The sequence below is a fragment of the Penicillium concentricum genome, assembly GCF_028827145.1.
Source record: "Penicillium concentricum strain IBT 3081 chromosome Unknown utg000001l_segment0_segment0, whole genome shotgun sequence".
In the NCBI taxonomy this organism is placed as follows: domain Eukaryota; kingdom Fungi; phylum Ascomycota; class Eurotiomycetes; order Eurotiales; family Aspergillaceae; genus Penicillium; species Penicillium concentricum.
The window spans coordinates 6,659,014-6,679,942 of NW_026622754.1; the positions used below are offsets into that span (position 1 = coordinate 6,659,014).

The following is a 20,929-nucleotide window of genomic DNA, read 5'->3' on the forward strand; positions in this document are numbered from 1 at the left end:
TTAACATGCAGGCATTTGGTATGTTCCTCTATACTTCTTGATTGTTATAAGCTAACACACTCGCGACAGTCCCCAAGAATAGACGAGTAAGCTACCTAATAAGGCCAAGTGAAGTGCATATGTAACTGACCTCTGCTACAGCCTAGGTTCGAGCTCGTTTTAAGGGTATGCATTCTAAACAGACTATGGAAATGCTGTCAAGTCTGACGTTGAAAAGATTATCGATATCAATAATGTTCCTTTAGGCAATAGCGTTGCTTTTGTGCGATGGCGATTGCCATCGTCAAGCTCCACTGAGCACCAAGGCCACACAGAAAAAGCAACTCTATCAGATCACCGCGCTTACTGGGGCTATGAGAAATCCCTCCAAGTAAGGCTTACAATTGATAGGACATCAATGTTACAGGAGTGTGACCTCAATTTTGAGGTCTTACAAGAGTACACCTCTTCACCCATGTCCGAAAAGTGCGTGCTGGGCAAAATCAAACTCAACCTTGCCGAATACGTGGACAAAACCGAGGAAGATGAAGGGATTATTCGGCGATACCTGATGCATGAAAGCAAAGTGAACAGTACTGTCAAGATTGGGATCGCGATGCGCCAGCTAGAAGGAGACCGCAACTTCACGACGTAAGCGAATCCCTATGCTTATTTCCGATTCACAATCTCAATGCTGATCATTAAAGACCACAGTTGAAATCTGCCACTGTCTTCGGAGGAATCGCCGGAGTCGTTCAATCTACCGAACAGCCCGTCAACGCCGATGAATTTGGCCAGCTGCCGTCTATTGACACCAAGAGCCGTGAGATTGCAGATATGCAAGACATGTATCGGCGCACTTTAGCAGCGTCATGGTCGTCTAGAGCCTGTGACCTGCCTGCTGATAAGTTGATTGAAGAGTTGTTTGCTGGAAGTTCTTGCTGGAACAACGATGCACACAATTCCAACGCTGGCATCTCAGCGGGCGATCACCGAGATTCTCTATTGAGCCCAGAGAAAGTTCCCCGACAAAGCCGCTCCGGGAAAAAGCTGTCACCCAGTTTTGAGCGGCGCCCCAAGAGTTCTTCCAGCAATCGCTCACACACTAGCACTAAGACCCCAGACTCACTTGCTGCGCTTGGACATCAAAAAAAGGGTGGAAGCATCGAGCAGCAATTGTATGAAGGGGTCAAGGGTCGGGCATGGAAGGCACCAGATACAGATAATGAGCTTTCCGAGTTCGATGTAAGGGAGGACTTGCGCAGCTGGGAAGTGGTACCAAAAGAATGAATTCTAGATAGTTAGTTACCCTTCTGCGCTAACTATGTATTACATAATAGTATATTGCTTGAATTCCACACTTCTAAGTATGTTTTCTGCATACATACGAGAGAAAAGTTTCGAGAGAGTCTTGTTCTACACGATCGAAGGATTTGTTCACACGTTTTGTACCTCGTAGTTAGTTACATAACCTAACTAACTAACTAACTAACTAACGTATTTCACTACCGAGTGGTCCACACCACCGAGTGGTCCACCCAAATCACCCGATCAATTTTAAAGGCATTTATCTCAACACAAACGCCATTAAATTAACTCAACTAATTAATCGGTCTATCTGGACATGTTTCTCTCCTATGCCCTGGCAGTCTACATATTCCACACCCCCGGGGGGCCGCGTACGTGGCTGAATAGCCGATTCTCCAGAGGTGCCAGGGCCGGGGGGAGGTGCTTCACTTGCTTCCTGTTGCTGCAAAATTAAAACAGAAGCTTCTTCAATTGAAAGGCCCTCTTCAGAAGCAATATGCCTTCGGGACCTAGTCCGTTTTTGCTTCTGCTTCTCGTTTTCAGCGCGTAATTCCTTGTTTTCCTTCGCTAATAAGATAGCGCCTTGCATTGTAAGACGGAAGCCTTTTATAAGCTGGTTTAATGCACGATCTGACGGGCTAGGCGGGCTTCGAGACCTCGTACGAAGTAAAGCTTTAATTGATGAAGCCTGTCGACGTAGTTCTTTCTCTGTAGCGGGTGTTTTTGGTGTGAAATTTCGGCTTGAATCACTACCCCTACTCGGAGGGGGGTAGGGGTTCGAAGCTGAATATTTAGCTTCGAGATCACTCTCTCTGGTGAAAAAGGGACTAAACCAGCTGCTCCGAAGCTATTCTTAATAGTCTCCGATTTGAAAGCTTCAATCCGTATAAGGGGGTATAATTCGAGGAAATCAAGTTTATCAATATGATTAACTTGTCGTCTCATCTTTGTCTCCACCAGCCGACCGTATGATCGTTTTAACACAGCAAAACAGCCGATATCGAGAGGTTGTAAAAGATGAGAGGAGTGCGGAGGCATACAGATAGGTATTATCTTATTTTGCTCGCAGATTTCATCGAATTTCGGGGTCAAATGGCTTCCGTGTCCGTCAAGAACTAGCAGCCTATACCTCCCCTTCGTACGAAGAGAAGTGCTAGGAATAAAGAGCTTTTCAAGCCAGCGAAGTCCAATTTCATCTGAAGTCCAACCATTAGGACTAACTTCAATTCGCCAGTCGTTTGGTAGGCCTTCGAACCATGATTCCAAGTAGACTTTGCCTTTGAAAATTATACACGGAGGGAGGGCCCAACCCGATGAATTTGCACATTCAATAGTAGTCACCCATTCACGATTTCCAGGCTGTAAAAGCGAGCGCCGACCGTAGAATTCACTTCTCGTTATCACCTTCGCCGTAGCGATTAACCCCATTGCAAAACCGGTCTCATCGAAGTTATAAACGTCATCGGGGTCGATTCCAAATTGAAGGATTGTTTTTTGAACGAGATCGAACCACTCTCGAATGATTTTTGGGTCTTCGCACTTCGCACGTTCGAAATTATAGCGTCTCGAGAATCGGGAGGAGAGGTCAGGGTGTCGTTTCACGAATTTTGTAACCCAATTTTCGCCAACTGAAAGGATTGGGGTAGTTCCGCGCTTTTCGAGAAGCAGATTCGCCATTTCTCGAACCATAGAAGGCCGAGGGGCTGATCCCCGAGAATCCATAGAGAGAATCCATTTTCGAAGAGATTCCTCTTCAGTTTCTGTCAATTTGTGTGAATTGGCACGAGAAATCGCGCGGCAAGGGGTATTCTTTAGACGACGGAGGAGAGTTGACTTTGGGACTTCAAAACGGCGCGCTACTTCACAGATAGAGCTGATTTGTTGATCCTTAATAGCCTGGATAGCTAATAAGATTCTACCCTCTTGCTCTATTGAATTTCTAGAGCTTTGAGAGCGAATTGGTGGCATGGTGGGTGGTTGAATTGATTAAGTGCAAATTTAGGGACGCGTTTTGGGTGGGGTGGACCACTCGGTGGTGTGGACCACTCGGTAGTGAAATACGTTAGTTAGTTAACGTAATCGGTAAGCGAGTCGGCCATGTAAGCCAGCCGGCCACCCAGCCCAAAACGCGTCCATAGATTAGCACTTAGTCAATTCAACCGCGCACCATGCCACCAATTCGCTCCCAATCCTCTAGCAATTCAGCAGAGCAAGAGGGTAGGGTTTTATTAGCTATTAAAGCTTTTAAAAAGAAAGAAATCTCTTCAATTCGCGAAGTGGCACGCGTTTTTAACATACCACGTTCAACACTTCAAGACCGACTACGTGGCTACCAAAATCGCGCGATTTATCGCGCAAATTCGCATAAATTGACCGAATATAAAGAGGAATCTCTTCAAAGATAGGTTCTCTCTATAGACTCTCGTGGATCTGCCCCCCGGCCTTCTACTGTACGAGAAATGGCGAACCTTTTGCTTTAACAACGTAGAACCACCCCGGTTATTTCGGTCGGCGAAAAATGGGTTTATAACTTTGTGAAACGACACCCTCTCCTCTTATCCCGATTCTCGAGACGCTATAATTACGAACGTGCGAAGTGCGAAGACCCGAAAATCATCCAAGGGTGGTTCGATCTTGTTTAGTAAATAGTCCTCCAATTTAGAATCCACCCCGATAACGTTTATAACTTCGATAAGACCGGCTTCGCGATAGGGCTAATCGCTACAGCGAAGGTGATTATAAGGAGCGAATTCTACGGCCGGCGCTCGCTTTTATAACCTAGAAATCGCGAATAGGTGACTGCTATTAAGTGTACAAATTCGTCGGGTTAGGCCCTCCCTCCGTGTATCATTTTTAAAGGCAAAGTCTTTATTGAATCATGGTTTAATGGCCTTCCGGATGACTAGCGATTTGAAGTTAGTCCGAACGGTTAGACCTCTAATGAAATTGGACTTCGTTGGCTTAAAAAGCTCTTTATTCCTAGCACTTCTTCGCGTACGAAGGGGGGTATCGTCTCCTAATACTCGACGGACATAGAAGCTATTTAACCCCTAAATTCGATGAAATTTGCGAGCAAAATAAGGTTATACCAATTTGTATGCCTCCGCACTCCTCTCATCTTTTATAACCCCTGGATATCGGTTGTTTTGCTATGTTAAAGCGATCATATGGTCGGCTGGTTGAAATAAAAATGCGGAACGGGATTAACCATATCGATAAACTTGACTTCCTTAAAGCATACCCCCTCGCACGAATCGAAGCTTTTAAATCGGAGACTATTAAGAATAGCTTCGGAGTAGCTAGCTTAATACCTTTTGCACCTAATCGAGTGATCTCGAAGCTAAATATCCGTCTTCGAACCCCGACCCCCCTCCGAGTAGGGGGAGCGATTAGGACCCAAAAACGCCCTCGAACTACGTGCAATTATAAAAGCAAGCTTCGTCAATTAAAGCTTTACTTCGTGCTAGATCAAAGAGCCCTCCGAGCCCGCTAAATTACGCGATAAACAAGGTTTTAAAAGCCTATCAAATCACAATGCAGTCCGCCGCTTTACTTAAGAAAGAAGTGAGCGATTTACGCGCCGCCAACGAGAAGCAGAAGCAAAAGCGGACTCGGTCTACGAGGACGATAGTCCACGAAGGAGATCTTTCAGTCTAGGAGGTTCGTGAGCTACGTGGGGAACCATTTAAGGCCCAAGTTGCACGTATCAATACCTATCGTGAGCAGGTATCGGAGGGTTTACAGCCACCTATACGGGCCGGGCGAGCCTGTGGAATATGTAGGCAGCCGGGGCATAGGAGAGAAACATGTCCAAATAGATAAATGAATTTAGTTGCATTAATTTAATGGCGTTGTGGCTATAATATATCCATTTAAACTTAGTATGTTAGACTGGGTGGCCGGCTGGCTTACATGGCCGACTCGCTTACCGATTACGTTAACTAGTTAACTAGTTACATGTAATGAATGCCTGAGGCAGAAATTAGTTTCTTATCGCGGCCTAGCGCCGCGATTATCGCCGGAGAAAAGCGATCGCAAGATAATTTGCCTTCTCCACGTTTGCAATAGACTTACTGTTCTGTCATGCTTCGACGTCCCACAGGGAACAAGCTGGGGCTTTTGAGCTTCCAATCGCTTTCATATCGCAGACCACTCCTGTACTCACACACCGTCCTTCCCCGATACCAGAGTAACTGGAGTCGCGATCATGACCGCGAAGCTTTCGATGGACCCAATTCCGAACGAAACCGCGAACCAAAAGATAATGGAAAACGTGAAGCCGGCACATTTACATTGGATGTGGACACGCTTGGAAAGCCAGGACAAATCCTTGTTGTCCCTTCACGTCGCCGTCGAATGTTAAATCGCAATCGCAACAAAACCCCCAAAAATGAATCTAGCGGCACAATCAGCTCCATATTGGATGAACTTAATGAGGAGAGCTCATCGCCTAGCGATAAGTCGGTCCAGGAAAGAATTGAAGGGGTTCGGGGATCATATCAACTGGGACAGACCTTGCCTGCTGCCGACCTCAAGGCGTTGTGGTCAAAATTGGCTTCCTCTTTCACATACAAGCAATTGTCGGATTTCATTTCGGAATATAACCGCAATAATGTGATAGAAGAGAAAGGCTGGACGTGGGGGTCAAGTAACTCTAAATCGCAGGACAAGTCATTGGGAAAGACCAAAGGCTTCAGAGGGAAATCCCGGGCTGCAGAGACGATCGTTCGGGATTGTTGGCAGCTGGTGGCTGAAGGCGAGAGTGGCCAGTTGGAATTCCGCATACCGGCCCAGTTCATATCCTTGCTTCTCCATGCTGAGCATTTCTCTTTCCACGAGCTAGCTAGTCTCCATGGCTGCGGTATTGATGTCACACAATCTGCGGGCCTGGTATCACTTACCGGCAAGCGAAATGACTGTGAGTCTGTTCATGAGATTATCATTGATGCCACTGGCAGAATCCGCGAGGATGATGTTGGAATCAACCCATATATCCACGGAGATGGAGCCGGTCAAGTCTTTAGCCCAGACTTTTTGGAATGGGTCAACAACACACACGGGGTATTTGTGGAACACAAGGCACATAGACCTCCACAAAAGATTTTCTATCTTGCCGAGAATAAGCTGGGGGCAGATAATGCGCGGAGGACCTTGAACTTGGCCTTGTCCAACACCACATCTCCATCAACGCCATTTTCAACCTATTTACCTGCCTCGGAACTCGCCAGTGCTTATAGCTACAGACCAGAAGCTCACGCTTCGTGGTTTGAGCAGCAAAAGTCGTGGTTCCGGTGGGCTATGTCTTCCAGTCAAAATGCGGATGCAGAAAACCTTGAAACTCCTTTCTTCGATAAGCATCAAACACGACTTTCAGATGAACTATTGAAGCTTCTCCGAGTTACTACCCCGAAAACCGGTTTAGCCGCCGGTTTGCATGAATCTGTGACGGCCGTGGTTGGGAAATGCCTTTTTATGCAAAAGCCTTCTTTCGATGATACAGCCATCAGTCCGGCACAATTGGGGAGACTGTCCCTTCCACGGGCTTTCACAAATGACGTACCTCGGGTGTCGCGTTTCATCAAAACACTCATGCCTATCCGCCCAAAGAACGAGGCACCGCTTTATCGACTTCGGTTGTCTCCAACCTCCCACGCAGGATCCCCACCGGAACTCGAAATTGAGCTAGCCATAAACTCAAACTTGGATGGCGTGGACGTCCACAGCGTAAAGGCTATCCTCACCACAAACAGCGTTGACTACCTGCTTCCGGAAAATGGTCTGGACCTGCGTTTCACGCGAACTGTTTCCCAAGACCTCTTGTATAAGACATCTCCCCACTCAGAACTCCCACAAAGCTCTTTTGAGCAACTCTTGTCTGAGCCTTCCTCGCCACAGATCCAAGCAATGCTGCAAAGCCTCAAAGTCTCCCTCGAGGGCTCAATCGTCGGCAGTGGAGCTTCGAAAAGCCCTGTTCCACTTCCTATATTTTGCAGCATCACTCTTCCCTGTGATCTTGTTCCGCAGTCTGCCTCGCAAATTAAATCCAAAAATTTGGACGAATCAATGACAGAGACAGAGAACAGCGTCACTGTCGAATACATGTTCCCTCCACTCACCGACATTCGAGGTGCCATTGTCCAAAAGTACGACTTTGATGGGCGGCCACTGGACTACCGGTATTATGAGAGCGGTTCGCTCCTCGCTGCTCGGACAAATGAGGTCTCTCTGGGCATGGAAATTCCTCAAACTGACTCTGCCGCAGAAAATGATCAATCTGAGCAGCTTGATCAAGAGTTCCATTCGTTCTACAACGCGGCGTGTGACATGGCATTCAAAATCCATGGCAACAGATATGTGGATTAACAGCATGGGTCATTTTTGGTTTGAATTTGTACAGCGTGCATCAATGGTCATCATCATATGGGATGGCGGCGTCTTGGGGCTGTATTTACTGTACATTATATGTAAAATATTTACCTGTTTAGACACGGATTATGTTTTGGAATTTAATCTGGGTATTCGAAACCTTTTCTGAATAATCACATCGAGAAATCATGATTTACAAGTACCAAGTATGCTAGAATAATCTCGTAAGCTTTGTTCGAAAGGTCTCTATCACAAACAAGATATTACATACTCTCCACGTTTTAAACTACACCTGTTTCTAATACATATAGATATTCTGCAGGGTATCACTCTACAGCCTGATCTTCATTGCCACCTATTGAGATGATTCTCGGATATTTCTAGTCTATATGCGATTCCCAGATCGGAAGTCTAGGTGTCCCAACTGTGGACCAGTTCCCAAATAGTAATTGGTCAAAATAGGCTCCTTGGCGGGAATGAACCAGGGACACAAGGTAAAAATCTTGGCATTGGGAGCTGTGATATACATCCCTTTAACTCAACTTCTTAGTTGGCAGAATCAAGAGGCATGGTACAGATGTGATAAGATGACTGGATAGTTGGATAGTTGAATAGTTGAATAGTTGGATAGTTGAATAGTTGATAAAGCCAAGTTAAAGACTGTCAAAATTGACAATTCTCGATCACCGAAGCCCACATGTGTCTCACATACGGGCTCCATTGATATCCCCAGAGTTGAAAGTGCGCAGGAATCAGTAATCAATTCTCGCTGGACCCTCGATACGATATCAACACCAGCAAGAACAGGTTTGAACTCATACATCACAAGTGTTAAGTTCCAAGCGGCAGATACTACTTTTACTATTGGTGTTTGGAGATCAGAAACTCTAGAACTATTTAATGCTGAATTTGCCCAGTTTTAATAGAACTATTGTTGCTTCTTCTCTTCGGAAGACCATACTGACCTTGGTAGCTCCTGTTTCTTGGTTCCAGTTTTGTCTTGTTATGCATGTAAATGGTGTTGGGCAGCTCAAGGCTAACGGGCCGAATACCTAACCAAGAGTCCCAAAGTGTCTCTTCTTGGGCTTACGATCTATTTGATGAGATCTAACCAAAGCCCATGGATCAAGCAATCAATACCTTTATACTCAATACTTTAAGCATTCGGTCGACCGAGCCATGTGCATCTTCGAATGATCCTTAGCCAAATCTAAAGGCATGGGCTGAGATACCTCATATTGAATCATTCCATTCACACCGAGTATAGCAAAAATGCATAAAATATATACCATATACCTGCGTTGTATGTTGTACATTATAGGCGTGACCTTGGTAAGGCCCCACAGCCGATCAAGGCCCGTGACGTGTAACACCTCTCATCCCAACTACTCCACGCGCGATACTCAAGGGCAGGTGCTTAAGGCTGATTAGTCGCCCTGATTGATTGCAGGTCCACAATAAAATATATATACCTATTTCGATCCATCTCACTATCACTGCTGTGCCCTCCGATCCTACTGTTCCCACCACTCACCCATACTCAGCATGAAGCCCACGCGCCAGTGATTTACACGGCATGGAGAAAACACGGATTGCTAAGGTTTGAACCTGTATTCAGCGCCACAAACATCTCACTCACTGACCATGTTGCTTCAGGTTGACAATGTGACCTTGGCTCGCCGCGGAGAGCAGGTCGATGGCACTCTCCATCTAACCCCTCACCACCTCATCTTTTCGCACACCCCACCAATCTCCCCAGAAGACCAGATAAAGGGCGTGACAACAAGGCCCAGGGAGTTGTGGATTACATACCCTATCATCGCTTTCTGCACCCTACGGCCAGCTCCCGCCGCCTCCCGCCAGCTCTCTTCCATCCGCCTCCGATGCCGAGACTTCACATTCGTCTGTTTCTACTTTGTAAATGAGCACAAAGCACGAGATGTGTTTGAAAGTATCAAGCAGTGGACATGCAAGTCCGGTCGTATCGATAAGCTTTACGCCTTTAGCTATCAGCCTCCCCCGCCAGAAAAGGAGTTTAATGGGTGGGAGCTGTATGACCCGCGCAAGGAATGGGCACGCCAGGGCTGCTTGGACGAAGGAAAGGCATGGCGTCTTTCAGAGATCAACGTGAACTATGAGGTATGTTCGCGCAAACTAGTTCAAATGTACTCTACTGACCCATCTTAGTTCTCCCCGACCTATCCTGCCCTCATCCCTGTACCTTGTTCCATCTCCGACAATACACTTAATTACGCAGGGCGCTATCGATCTCGAGCAAGAATCCCTGCTCTCACATACTTTCATCCTGTCAATAATTGCACCATCAGCAGAAGCTCACAGCCGCTGGTCGGTGTCCGCCAGAACCGAAGCATTCAAGATGAAAAGCTTCTGTCAGCTATCTTCTTAACTTCTCGCTCTGAGCGGCCGTTGGCGAGTTACTCAGCTACAGAAAAAGAAACAGATTCTAGCAGCTCTGAGACGAACCAGGTGATGGTCCCCGAGTTGAACAATGCCGAGGAACTCGAAGATGAATTATTAGCCGCTACAAGTGGCGATTCTGAAGAGAATCTTTCGATATATGGCGCCCAGCAGTCGAACCTGATCGTGGATGCACGCCCTACCGTGAATGCATTTGCCATGCAGGCTGTTGGACTTGGGTCAGAGAACATGGACAACTACAAATTCGCTACCAAGGCATATCTTGGTATTGACAATATCCATGTCATGCGAGACTCGCTGAACAAGGTGATCGATGCTTTGAAGGAATCAGATGTTACTCCATTGGGCCCAAATCGTGACCAGCTAGCGCGCAGCGGCTGGTTGAAGCACATTGGCGGGATCTTGGAGGGAGCCAGACTGATCACTCGTCAAGTTGGTCTCACTCATTCTCATGTTTTGATCCACTGCTCTGATGGCTGGGACCGCACGAGTCAACTCAGTGCGCTGAGTCAGATATGTTTGGATCCCTACTTTCGGACGCTGGAGGGCTTCATGGTGCTGGTAGAGAAAGACTGGCTTTCATTTGGACACATGTTCCGACACCGGGCTGGTCATTTGAACAGCGAGAAATGGTTCCAGATCGAAAATGAACGCATCGGCGGAGATCCCAACCGTGCCTTTGGTGACGGTGGCGGTGCAGGGAAGGCTATTGAAAATGCATTCCTTAGTGCCAAAGGATTCTTTGGTCGGGACAACAATAGCCGTGACTCTTTGCCGGACTCGGATGGAGAGCTTCAAAACTATGACTCTGACACTCCTCTCAAAAAGCCCACTACACCGCGCTCTGGGGTGTCCGAGAAGGAGATGACCAAACCAAAAGAGACGAGCCCTGTATTCCATCAATTCTTGGACGCAACATACCAGCTACTTCACCAGCATCCGACACGATTTGAGTTTAATGAGCGTTTCCTGCGACGACTTCTCTATCATCTCTACTCCTGCCAATTTGGTACATTCTTGTTCAACAATGAGAAAGAACGCGTGGACTGCAAGGCCAGTGAACGAACTCGTAGCGTGTGGGATTACTTCCTCGCCCGCCGGGAACAGTTCACGAACCATCAGTATGACCCTCTCATCGATGACCATCAGCGCGGCAAGGAGCGACTTATCTTTCCCCGGGTCAGTGAAACACGGTGGTGGAATGAGGTATTCGGTCGAACAGATGCGGAGATGAACGGGCCCCGTTCCTCAGCGGCCCCTAGTGACATCCCGGAAAGTACGGTGTTGACCGGTATTGAAACGGCAAGGCCAGACAGTGCTATTAAAACGACTGATGTATCGGGGATGACAGCTGCTGTGACGTCGGGCGTATCCAAGCTTGCATTCCCAACGGAGCGCGCCGACAAACCGACCGAGTTAGAAGTAGAGATGCAATGAACCGAGGTAATCAAAGGAATCGTTTATGGTGTTGAAACGTTTACAACTTTTATGTTATGCAGCCGCGTTCAGACCACTAATAAAGTGATTCATCCAATGATGCCGGAGTACTCTGTAGTTCGATGTAATAGTTAACATAAGCATATTACTGCCTTACTGCCTTATCAGTGCCTAAAAGATAAGGTGGCCATATTAGGCCCAAAAGGGAAAGGCGCCGGCAAGCGAGGGTTGAGCCCTGGCCCAAACGGGCAAGCAGCCCTAGTCCCGAAAAATCCCCACTAAATAATGCACTCTCAGAATTGAAGTCTCTCGACCACGATCCCCTCCGTCGACAACCCCCGATTCCACCACACAAAATGGCCGCTGTTCAGGGTGCTATCTCCAAGCGCAGAAAGTTCGTCGCCGACGGTGTCTTCTATGCCGAGCTGAACGAGTTCTTCCAGCGCGAGCTGGCCGAGGAGGGCTACTCCGGTGTGGAAGTCCGTGTGACTCCCACTGTCACCGACATCAGTACGTCAAATCCGAAAACCAATCTCTCCTGTTTGATCGCTTGAAAATTACCGGTGAAATTGCTGGAAAAAGAGGAGGAAGAGAACGATTTACGATCGCGATGGGATCTGCGGAATTCGAATGGGGATCTTGATGCTAACGGGCTTGTCCAGTTGTCCGTGCCACCCACACCCAGGAGGTTCTCGGTGAGCAGGGTCGCCGCATCCGCGAGCTCACCTCCCTCATCCAGAAGCGCTTCAAGTTCCCCGAGAACTCCGTCTCCCTCTACGCCGCCAAGGTCCAGAACCGTGGTCTCTCCGCTGTCGCTCAGTGCGAGTCCCTCCGCTACAAGCTCCTGAACGGTCTTGCCGTTCGTCGTGCCTGCTACGGTGTCCTCCGTTTCATTATGGAGTCCGGTGCCAAGGGTTGCGAGGTTGTTGTGTCCGGAAAGCTCCGTGCCGCCCGTGCCAAGTCCATGAAGTTCACTGTACGTCTATACTGGGGAAATCGCGACCGACGAATCGATCGAATCGATCGCAAACTAGTTTTGGAAGAATATTATGGCTAACGCAAGTAACAGGACGGTTTCATGATCCACTCCGGTCAGCCCGCCAAGGAGTTCATTGACTCTGCCACTCGTCACGTTCTCCTCCGCCAGGGTGTCCTCGGTATCAAGGTTAAGATCATGCGCGGCTCCGACCCCGAGGGCAAGGCCGGTCCCCAGAAGACTCTCCCCGACTCGGTCACCATTATCGAGCCCAAGGAGGAGCAGCCCGTTCTCCAGCCCATGAGCCAGGATTACGGTGCCAAGGCTATTGCCGCTCAGCAAGCCGCTGAGCAGCAGCGTCTTGCCGAGCAGCAGGCCGCTGAGGCTGAGGGTGGTGCGGAGACTTTCGCCCAGGAGTAAATGTTTTTATCTACATTAGGCCCGGCTCTTCCTTTTTCTTCCATCTGTCCTAACCTAACCTGATACTCTACCTCACGCAATCAAAATTACATGACCTTCAAAGCCTTTTATTCGCTATTCTATAATGTATTGGCCAATACGGTGGAGGTCAATTGGAAGGTGTTCGAGGTCTGGTACATATTGGCAAGAAAAGGTCTTTCTTGCCATTGAATATCAGATATCATATGCTAGAATCAAAGCCTCGATATCTGTTCTCTGTTCCCGTGTGCGTTCCTCGATTACCAAGTGCCTGCGTCCTACTATCTATGTGTAGTATGAGGAGACATCGATCTTTTGTCCGAGTTCGGATCTTTAGCATTGCTTTAGTTCAGATGTGACTGGGGGAATCTTGAACTAGGATGTATATCCCCGAGGATCCTTATCTATAGAGATTTTCATCTCGCCAGGGGAATCATTACACTATCTTCATCTTTGCCCCCCGGTCACTTCTCTTAGCTCGACAAGCAGTTCGCCTGCATCGTCGACCTCGTAGTCCGTCTGCAAACCCGCGGTCATATAGGGATCTTCGGCTTCCCTCGGTCACTTCTGTCAGTGAATCCTGAAATTATTTGTAATTTTATAGACCTGTCAATGGTTTCATTGGCAGTATTCACATATTACTGTCTGGGATTACATAGGCCTCTCACTGGGCAAGGGAAGCTCCAGGTAATACTGTACCTGACAGGGAATCGCACCATCAACTTTTTGTATCTTTCACCCTCAAGATAGGAAATATTGCGTGCATATTGGTCTTTTAGTGAACCACCGCTAGAAGCGGTCTCAAACTAGAATCCTTATGGATACCGCTGTATATATCTCTACACATAGGCTCGCGAGACGACTTATACATTCATGGATGAAAGAATTCAATGCTCCGTTCAGTGTCGCTATTATTATTTCGTAACAAAATATCATCCAAGAAATTTCCAGTACATATGCATATGCAAAAACAATCAAACAAGATGGAGTACATGTCCTAATCAAGTTGAATCATAAAACAAATCGAATCAGGTTATCCAAAATTCAAAAAAAAAAGGCAAGAAAAGGAATGAGTACTGTCAACGCTCACGATATGAGGCGGCGGCAAGCCGACTAAACAGCAGCTCGGGATGCTCCAAGACCTCCGAGTGCCGACGATGCAGCTCCTCGAGCTGAGCTAGGGGATTCTATAGACCGCCACAATAAGTACGTTGCGCCGAGGAGAGAAGAGAACACATCAACCGTGACACCCACCCATTCCTCCTGGCTAGGCACGCCCTCCGCAACAGGAAGGGTGGCCGTACCGGAGGCCTCATCCCCGTAGCTGATGCGGTGGATTGGGGCCGGCGTTACGGGCAGACTGGGGCGCTCGTCTTCTGTTGGAAAGTCGGTAATCTTGGTGCTGGGGCGGGAGCCTGGAGTCGGGGGTGATTTATCGGGACTGTTGGAGTTGGCTCCTGGGCTGGTCACTTGTGACTTTGTGCGCTTTGCTTGGATTGTCTCAATGTAGCGTTGGATCTCTGGGTCCTCATCCCAGGCGTTAGAGCGGCTGTATGTTTGCCATGATTCGGCACTAGGTTCGAACGGTACCCGAGTGTAGGAAGATGAGGGACCGGGAGGGGCTGGCTCGCTTGGGAGCGAATGCTGCTCTGGTTCCTTAGGTACCACAGGGCTTTCCACTAACTCCACAGGCGCCTCGGCGAAGACGCGGGTGGGTTTCGGGGCATGGATCTCCCAGGGGAAGACCGTGGTGGGTTTGGGATCCGGCTTGGGTGGAACCTGATACCACATGTTTTTCGGTGCCTCCGGATAGGACGACGGGGGTTGGAATAGATGCGTGTCTTCGGACATATCGTAGGTTTTCTGTTGTAAACTGAGACCTTCGGGTTTTGTGTTGACCGGTGGTGGCTCGCTATGGGATATTAGCACTGTAGATTTCATCGAGGGATATGCTCTTACCGCGACGGATCCCACTCGGATTTTGGCGCCTCAAAGGTCGAAACCTCTGGGACCGGAGATGGGGGTGATTGATACTCGATAATCGGAGAAATTGGCGCTAGCGGCCGTGGTTGATGAATATGGCCATCGGGGTAGTGTATCTGTGGCTGTGTCTGTACCTGCGACTGCGACTGCGACTGTGTCTGTATCTCTGTCTGTTCCTGCGTGTGTATCTGTGCCTCGTATGTTTCGTGTCTCACTTGAGGCGCAAAAGTGATTGGCGCAGAAGGCAATGGTGGGATAAAGGTTGAGACATGCTCCTCTCCGCGAACATACTGCGGTACCATGCTTAATACAGGCACGGCAGCATGGCGTACATGAGTGGGAGCAGAGTGTTCGTGGTGCGGTTCTGAATGGCCGTGCTCGACTGGCAGTGCTTGGTGTGATTCCTCGTGAAAGCTTGCGGGTACTTCAACATGGTAGGGCTGCCGTTCAGACATAGGCTGTGTTTCATAATGAGGGGTGTTTTCATAACGGGTGGTGCTGTCATAGCGAGGGACGTGGCCATAATTCAGGGCAGGGACTTGTGCGCCTTGAGCCAACACCGTTTTTTCAATATCAACTGGCGCGCTCGGTACCTAGAAATGTCAGTCCACATCTTCATGATCTTGCATATCACTTACAATTGTCGGACGATAATGTCTGTCATAGACAGACCACCACCGGCCTAAAAGCTGATTGTAAGGAGACTCCAGCGGGACAATCTGCCTCGGCATATTCCACGGCTTCTGAGCACCGATGAAATGAATAAGACTGATGGTACTCTGGAAATGCTTGTACGCAGGAATGTACTGGTAATTAGCACTTGGCGTGCAATTATACGTGAAGCTTAGCCTATGCCAGTTCCGGAAATGCATGTTCAGCAGACCCTGGTCGGCGCCATCGAAGCTGATACCTCGTTGGGCGAGTGCTTTTAGCGCATAATAGTCCTGTAGATTAGGTCGGAGAACCATCATTCCACTATTAAAGCAATCTGGCCAACCGACGTCAGGCGCGGCAGCAAAGTCTGCTTCCAGTGATAACAGCTCGTCGGGTGCTCGCAGAGCTACGACATCACAATCAATGTATACGACCCGCTGATATTGCGTCAGGCGCCAGAGCTCGATTTTGGTGAATGTGGCAATCAGGTCTGGGCGGTCCATGAGCCAGAGGTTCGCCGGCGTGTCGTTTACCATTGAGCTCACTGGGATCAACTCGTCGTAGACGGTCTAGTTTGTAAGACAAAGGAATAGTTTGGGGAATGTTGTACGCACCCTTAGCTCGTCGATGGTGCTCGATTGTAGTCTGTCTGGCGTAAAGAGCGCCACTAATTTCGCTTTTGTGCCATTGTCGCGTAGGGAATGGGCAAGGACCATAGCACCTATACAATTTTAGAATATTTCACATTCCAGATGAATGAAAGAGCATACCAGGAAGGTAATTGTCACTCAACAGAAGCTGTCTCATCGTCAGTTTACGCCATAAGCATAGGAAGGGGGGGGGAAATACCGTGCAGTAAACTGCTCCATTGAAATCCATCACGTCACAGTTCCAATAGCAAAACAATGAGTCCGAAGGATGTCGGAGAGAAGAAAAGCCCCCACAAGAAGAAAAGCTGGGCTATATTTAACCTGTCAATTGCCAATGACAGTTCAGGCCGGTAGAAGCGCGATACACCGACTGTGGTACCTGGACCGGACGGAGATTCGAGGGAGGACGAAAACAGGAGAAATTTTTTTTTTTTCACTGCATGTTGTGTAAGGTTGAATGAGAGAGTCGTAAGATTCTTAAAAGCAAAGCAAAGTAATGGAAAGCAAAGGCCGAGATGTAAGGCGAAATTAAGGTCAAAGCTCCCGAGGGGAAAGTGGAGTGGCCGGGTAAATCATCGATTCCCGTTTATATTTTCTCTCTTCTCTTTCTATATTCTTGTTCTCTTGTTTTCATCTGGTTTTATTTCTGAATATAGATAAATTGAACCTATTCAAGTCTAAATGGGGTGAAATATCACTCTCCACCCCCCTAACCGCTTTAAATCGGGTTGCCCCCCGCAATACGATAAAATTGAATATCCCCATTATCGTGAAAAAGTGACCTGGGCACCAGGGTAGGAGTCCCCAATGACCGTCCCAATATCCCCCTTTTCACCTTGAGCAGCCCATTCAACAGTATTGATCAAAGCTGCGCCGCTCTCACGTTCAAGGGGAGTCCAATGTCCAGTATGAGGAAGTAGCACGATCTGGGACCCCTGCACCAAGTAATCACCCATCCCATCAAGGCAGATCCTCGGGTCAAGAGCAATATCATCCTTGCCCCAAAAAATGGTCGTGCTAGCTTTGAGAGCCCCCGGAGGACCTTCATCAAACAGCCCAGCTCCGCTGCTCGCCATTCGCTTTTTGGATGCAATGCTATGCAAGCTAGCAACAGTCTCAATAGACTTAACCCAACGTGCCGTCGCCGCCCGATCACGGTAATAAGCCGCCATATGCAAGACATGTGCTAACGCGCGCTCGCCGAGACTAGCGGGATATGCATCGCCGTTGGGAGTTTTAGTATCCGACTCTGCGATGGACGGACCCATGGTGCTAGCCATGCTGTCAGCCACATCGATGTGGGTATGTTCGTCCTTGTTGTACGAGGTGACGTGAGTACTTTTCAACAGTGACCAGTTGCCTCCGGTCAGGAGGTAGTAGACCATTGGCGTGGGTAGCTGCATAGCAAAGATATAGCCGGATAGCACAAGCTGGCGGGCGAGAGGGGTGATAGTTCTGAGTGCTTGCATCAGTGGGCCGCGGGCGTGCAGTGGTGAACGCCAGGCGTTACCGAGCATCTTATTGGCCGAGAAGAGCAGACGGCGGATATTGGATTCAACCAATTTCATCTGAATCGTTAGTTGAGGTAGGGTATTGATCGGTGTGCTGACATACTGATGGTCCGTTGGACAGGATGAACCGATGGGCCAGGGACGGAGCTTCGGCAGCGAGGCGCATGGACAAGACACAACCCCAGTCATGGGCGACAATTATGGTCCTCTTCTTGTTGCTTTCGTTGTCCGAGTCCACGCCATACTGGGTCCGCAGGGTGACGATCAACTCTGTCAATTTTTCCAAGACATTTGTTGCATTGTATTCTTCCAGGCTCTCCGTTCCTCCATACCCGGGAAGGTCAATCGCAACGAGCGAAACAGCCCCTTGAAGAGCAGGGTTTGTGATAATGCGTCGCCAGATCGCCCAGCTATCGGGGAACCCGTGGATGAAGATGACCAATGGCTTATCGGAATTGATGGTTTCCGGTGTGTTCGGGACATCGTTACTAACAAAGTGGAACTTGAATCCGCTCTGCAAGGTTAGAATGTGGTGAGAGAGACCATCGAAGACTTTGGATAAATCCCACAGGCGATCGCGAGCTAGAAGGGTCAGCAAAGAACTTTCATGATGGGGAATAATAGCTCACCGAGCTGTAAGTCCAGTTTCTCGTTTTCAGTGGGGCGTTTGAAGTATGTGCCTTTCGCTATGGCGATGAGGCCGTAAAGAATAATTGTAAAGAAGCCGTACGCAAAGACGGCCGTGCCAATCAGGGCACGGGATAGAGATTTGCCCATATTAGAAACTTGGAATCATGCGTTGAAGGAGCAAGAGTCTCACCTCGCGATCTAAGACAAACGGCCTCGGGGGAACTTGCCCAGGTGGGCCGTTCACGGGTAGCGTCATACCTGAGTCAGCGATATAAAAGCCTACTGACCGCGGGTACCTACATGTTGGTATGTAGGTACAGGGTACTTCGTACTTTGTACATATATCTAGATTAGGATACAAATTCAGGAATGCAATCTTATTATACTATAAATTGTAGACAGTTTACAGCTTTTCTCAATCTATTGCATACCAAACGCCGCCTCCACATGCACAAATATTATTGGTAGAAAACAGTCCAAGGGAAAGGGTATTAACAGGGGTCCAAAAACAAAAAGCCATCATCTCGTCGAGGGAATATATACAGATCAAAGAACAAATCCTAGTTGCTCACGGTTGTCGTCTACCAAGCGGCCATACCTGGAAAGGAAGTTAGCAAAATTCTCTTACAGAATGACGAGGTACTTACTCTAGCAGTAACCGGAAGAACCAAACCTCCAGATCTTCATTTCGTAGGGTCTGCTGTGCCCAGCGCTGGCCCTGGTTGGCGATTTGAAGAGCGGCCTTTTTGCCCTCTTCTTCTGAGGTAAAGTATCGCATGCTCTCAACGTACTCGTTGCCTTTCAAGCTGAGAGGGACGTAATGTACCCAGGGCTTCAGCCACTCGTCGTGCCACTCACGGAAGATAGCGATCTTATAGACAAAGCTGTTGCTATGCAGGAAAGCGTGGAATCGCCCGCTAAAAGCGTTGCCGTCGATGTCGACCAGGAACTTGTGCGCCCACGCATCTTGTTGCCCAGTTTGTTGGAACACTCCAAAGTATTCAGTCTGCGCATTGCAGTCGTCCGGGTCGCACTGGCCGATAAGTGTGAACTTGACATCGAAGGAATCACGGTAGGCGTCCCGATTTGTGTCCTGTGAAACCCAGCCATCGCCCTGGCGAGCAAGAACTTTGGTGGTGCCTAAGGCGTTGACATTGTCGACAAATTGCTGCCGATGTTGTCGGCGCCAGCCACCCGCGCGCGAAAATCCACCAGTTGTGGAGCCACGCCAGTACATCCGATCGGACTTGGCTTCCCACGCATAATCTCTTTTAGGATCGTAGGGGACTTTGTCGGCCCAGTACCAGGGACTCGGGTAAATAATATCCTGGAAGCTGGAGATTTTGCTCTGCGAGAAGATAGGGAACAGGTCGTGAACGACATCAAAGGCGTTAGGTCGGTCAAAGAATCCATATGTATAGCGGAGAGAGGGGGTGTTGCAGATGTCAGAGGCCGCCGTGGTGTTGTAGATGAAGCCGAGTTCGCCATACGCATAAGGATCAACGTCGTCGGGGGCATTTTCGTCGAGTGAGCGCGCTGGGCTGTCAACCGGACAAGAGACTCGGGAGTTTGTCCAGGTCGGTTGGTGTGCGAAGCGGTTGAAACGAGTGGTGCGCACCTCGTCGATGCGGTCGCCTTTGTTTAGGTCTGAAGCACGTGGGGACCACGCATTGGTCGGGGTTTTCTTGAAAGCTGCTGGGAGGATGAAGTCCTTGGCTGTCTGCACCAAGCGTTGGAGGTCTTCGTTAGGGAGGATCACGCGCGGCTCGTCGTGAGTGTTGAACACCAGGTCCATGTCGGGTAGGTATTTCACAAAAGCACCCATCATACCAGCCGTCGCGTCTCGTTGCCACTTGCGGTCATCGCCTCCTCCATCCGTTAAGGACACCTTGCCGTCGCGAATCAGAACACCCAGCACCGCATTGTCAAATCCAAGTGTTTCGCGCGCCCGTTCGCGAATCGTCTGAGGTTTCACACCCCAGAAGGGAAGGAGGGAGTGATAGACGGAGTCAAAATCATCGATGAGCTGCACATTTCTTGACTGGGCAAATTCGAACCACTTATCGAAATGTGGCGGCGGGTGCATATTATAGCGGCGCTGGTATTCACTCACGGCCTCGGCCAGGGTCTTTGATTGCTGCGACTGCTCATGATTGAAATCCCGTTGAGCATTTCCAATCAGACGTGTGATCGGGTGTTCCTTCTCAGGGAGGTATGTGTTCTGCCCCGCATGGAGTTGAGGGTGTTGTATCGGTTCGGGAGGAGGCAATTCTATTGTCTGTTGCTCTGGCTGCGAGGATCGTAATAGTAAGATAGAAAGACAAGCAAGAACGCCGATCGCAAGTAATACGATCAACCGTTGGATGCGCATGCTGCCATTGGGGAGAGGCATGAAGAAGGAGTGTGAGTCTTAAGGAGGGTTCTCCATAAGTCTAGAGTTCCAGAGTTCCAAGACCTCGGGCTATTAACCTTATCCGCCAAGCCTTTCTAACGTAATCGCAATCTAGGGCTACAGGTACATAGTAACGTTGTATTGTGACAAGGGTTTAAAAGGCAAA

At 48.7% G+C, this 20,929-nt stretch overlaps 7 protein-coding genes across 7 annotated transcripts; 4 read left to right on the forward strand and 3 right to left on the reverse strand.

Annotated features, from left to right (window-relative positions):
- Positions 1–5: 5 nt before the first annotated feature.
- N7517_002563 (N-terminal C2 domain-containing protein) lies at positions 6–1,269 on the forward strand (the record flags this gene model as incomplete). Its single annotated transcript, XM_056720293.1, has 5 exons — positions 6–18; positions 70–86; positions 142–165; positions 218–630; positions 687–1,269. The coding sequence occupies 5 exons, from the start codon at positions 6–8 to the stop codon at positions 1,267–1,269; spliced, it is 1,050 nt and encodes a 349-aa protein (XP_056584428.1).
- A 4,101-nt stretch (positions 1,270–5,370) lies between these two features.
- On the forward strand, positions 5,371–7,650 carry N7517_002564 (putative respiratory complex assembly protein Rmp1; the record flags this gene model as incomplete). The annotated part of the gene is made up of 1 exon (XM_056720294.1): positions 5,371–7,650. One exon carries the CDS (start codon positions 5,371–5,373, stop codon positions 7,648–7,650), a length of 2,280 nt encoding a protein of 759 aa, XP_056584429.1.
- A 1,647-nt stretch (positions 7,651–9,297) lies between these two features.
- N7517_002565 (phosphatidylinositol-3-phosphatase YMR1) lies at positions 9,298–11,529 on the forward strand (the record flags this gene model as incomplete). Its single annotated transcript, XM_056720295.1, has 2 exons — positions 9,298–9,792; positions 9,841–11,529. The coding sequence occupies 2 exons, from the start codon at positions 9,298–9,300 to the stop codon at positions 11,527–11,529; spliced, it is 2,184 nt and encodes a 727-aa protein (XP_056584430.1).
- A 356-nt stretch (positions 11,530–11,885) lies between these two features.
- On the forward strand, positions 11,886–12,925 carry N7517_002566 (40S ribosomal protein uS3; the record flags this gene model as incomplete). Its single annotated transcript, XM_056720296.1, has 3 exons — positions 11,886–12,039; positions 12,192–12,505; positions 12,599–12,925. The coding sequence occupies 3 exons, from the start codon at positions 11,886–11,888 to the stop codon at positions 12,923–12,925; spliced, it is 795 nt and encodes a 264-aa protein (XP_056584431.1).
- Positions 12,926–14,056: 1,131 nt separating this feature from the next.
- N7517_002567 (uncharacterized protein) lies at positions 14,057–16,459 on the reverse strand (the record flags this gene model as incomplete). Its single annotated transcript, XM_056720297.1, has 6 exons — positions 14,057–14,855; positions 14,903–15,519; positions 15,565–16,149; positions 16,195–16,301; positions 16,351–16,378; positions 16,430–16,459. 6 exons carry the CDS (start codon positions 16,457–16,459, stop codon positions 14,057–14,059), a joined length of 2,166 nt encoding a protein of 721 aa, XP_056584432.1.
- Positions 16,460–16,994: 535 nt separating this feature from the next.
- N7517_002568 (alpha/beta fold hydrolase) lies at positions 16,995–18,518 on the reverse strand (the record flags this gene model as incomplete). The annotated part of the gene is made up of 3 exons (XM_056720298.1): positions 16,995–17,798; positions 17,845–18,323; positions 18,371–18,518. The coding sequence occupies 3 exons, from the start codon at positions 18,516–18,518 to the stop codon at positions 16,995–16,997; spliced, it is 1,431 nt and encodes a 476-aa protein (XP_056584433.1).
- A 399-nt stretch (positions 18,519–18,917) lies between these two features.
- N7517_002569 (putative capsule-associated protein CAP1) lies at positions 18,918–20,763 on the reverse strand (the record flags this gene model as incomplete). Its single annotated transcript, XM_056720299.1, has 2 exons — positions 18,918–18,969; positions 19,019–20,763. The coding sequence occupies 2 exons, from the start codon at positions 20,761–20,763 to the stop codon at positions 18,918–18,920; spliced, it is 1,797 nt and encodes a 598-aa protein (XP_056584434.1).
- Positions 20,764–20,929: the final 166 nt, after the last annotated feature.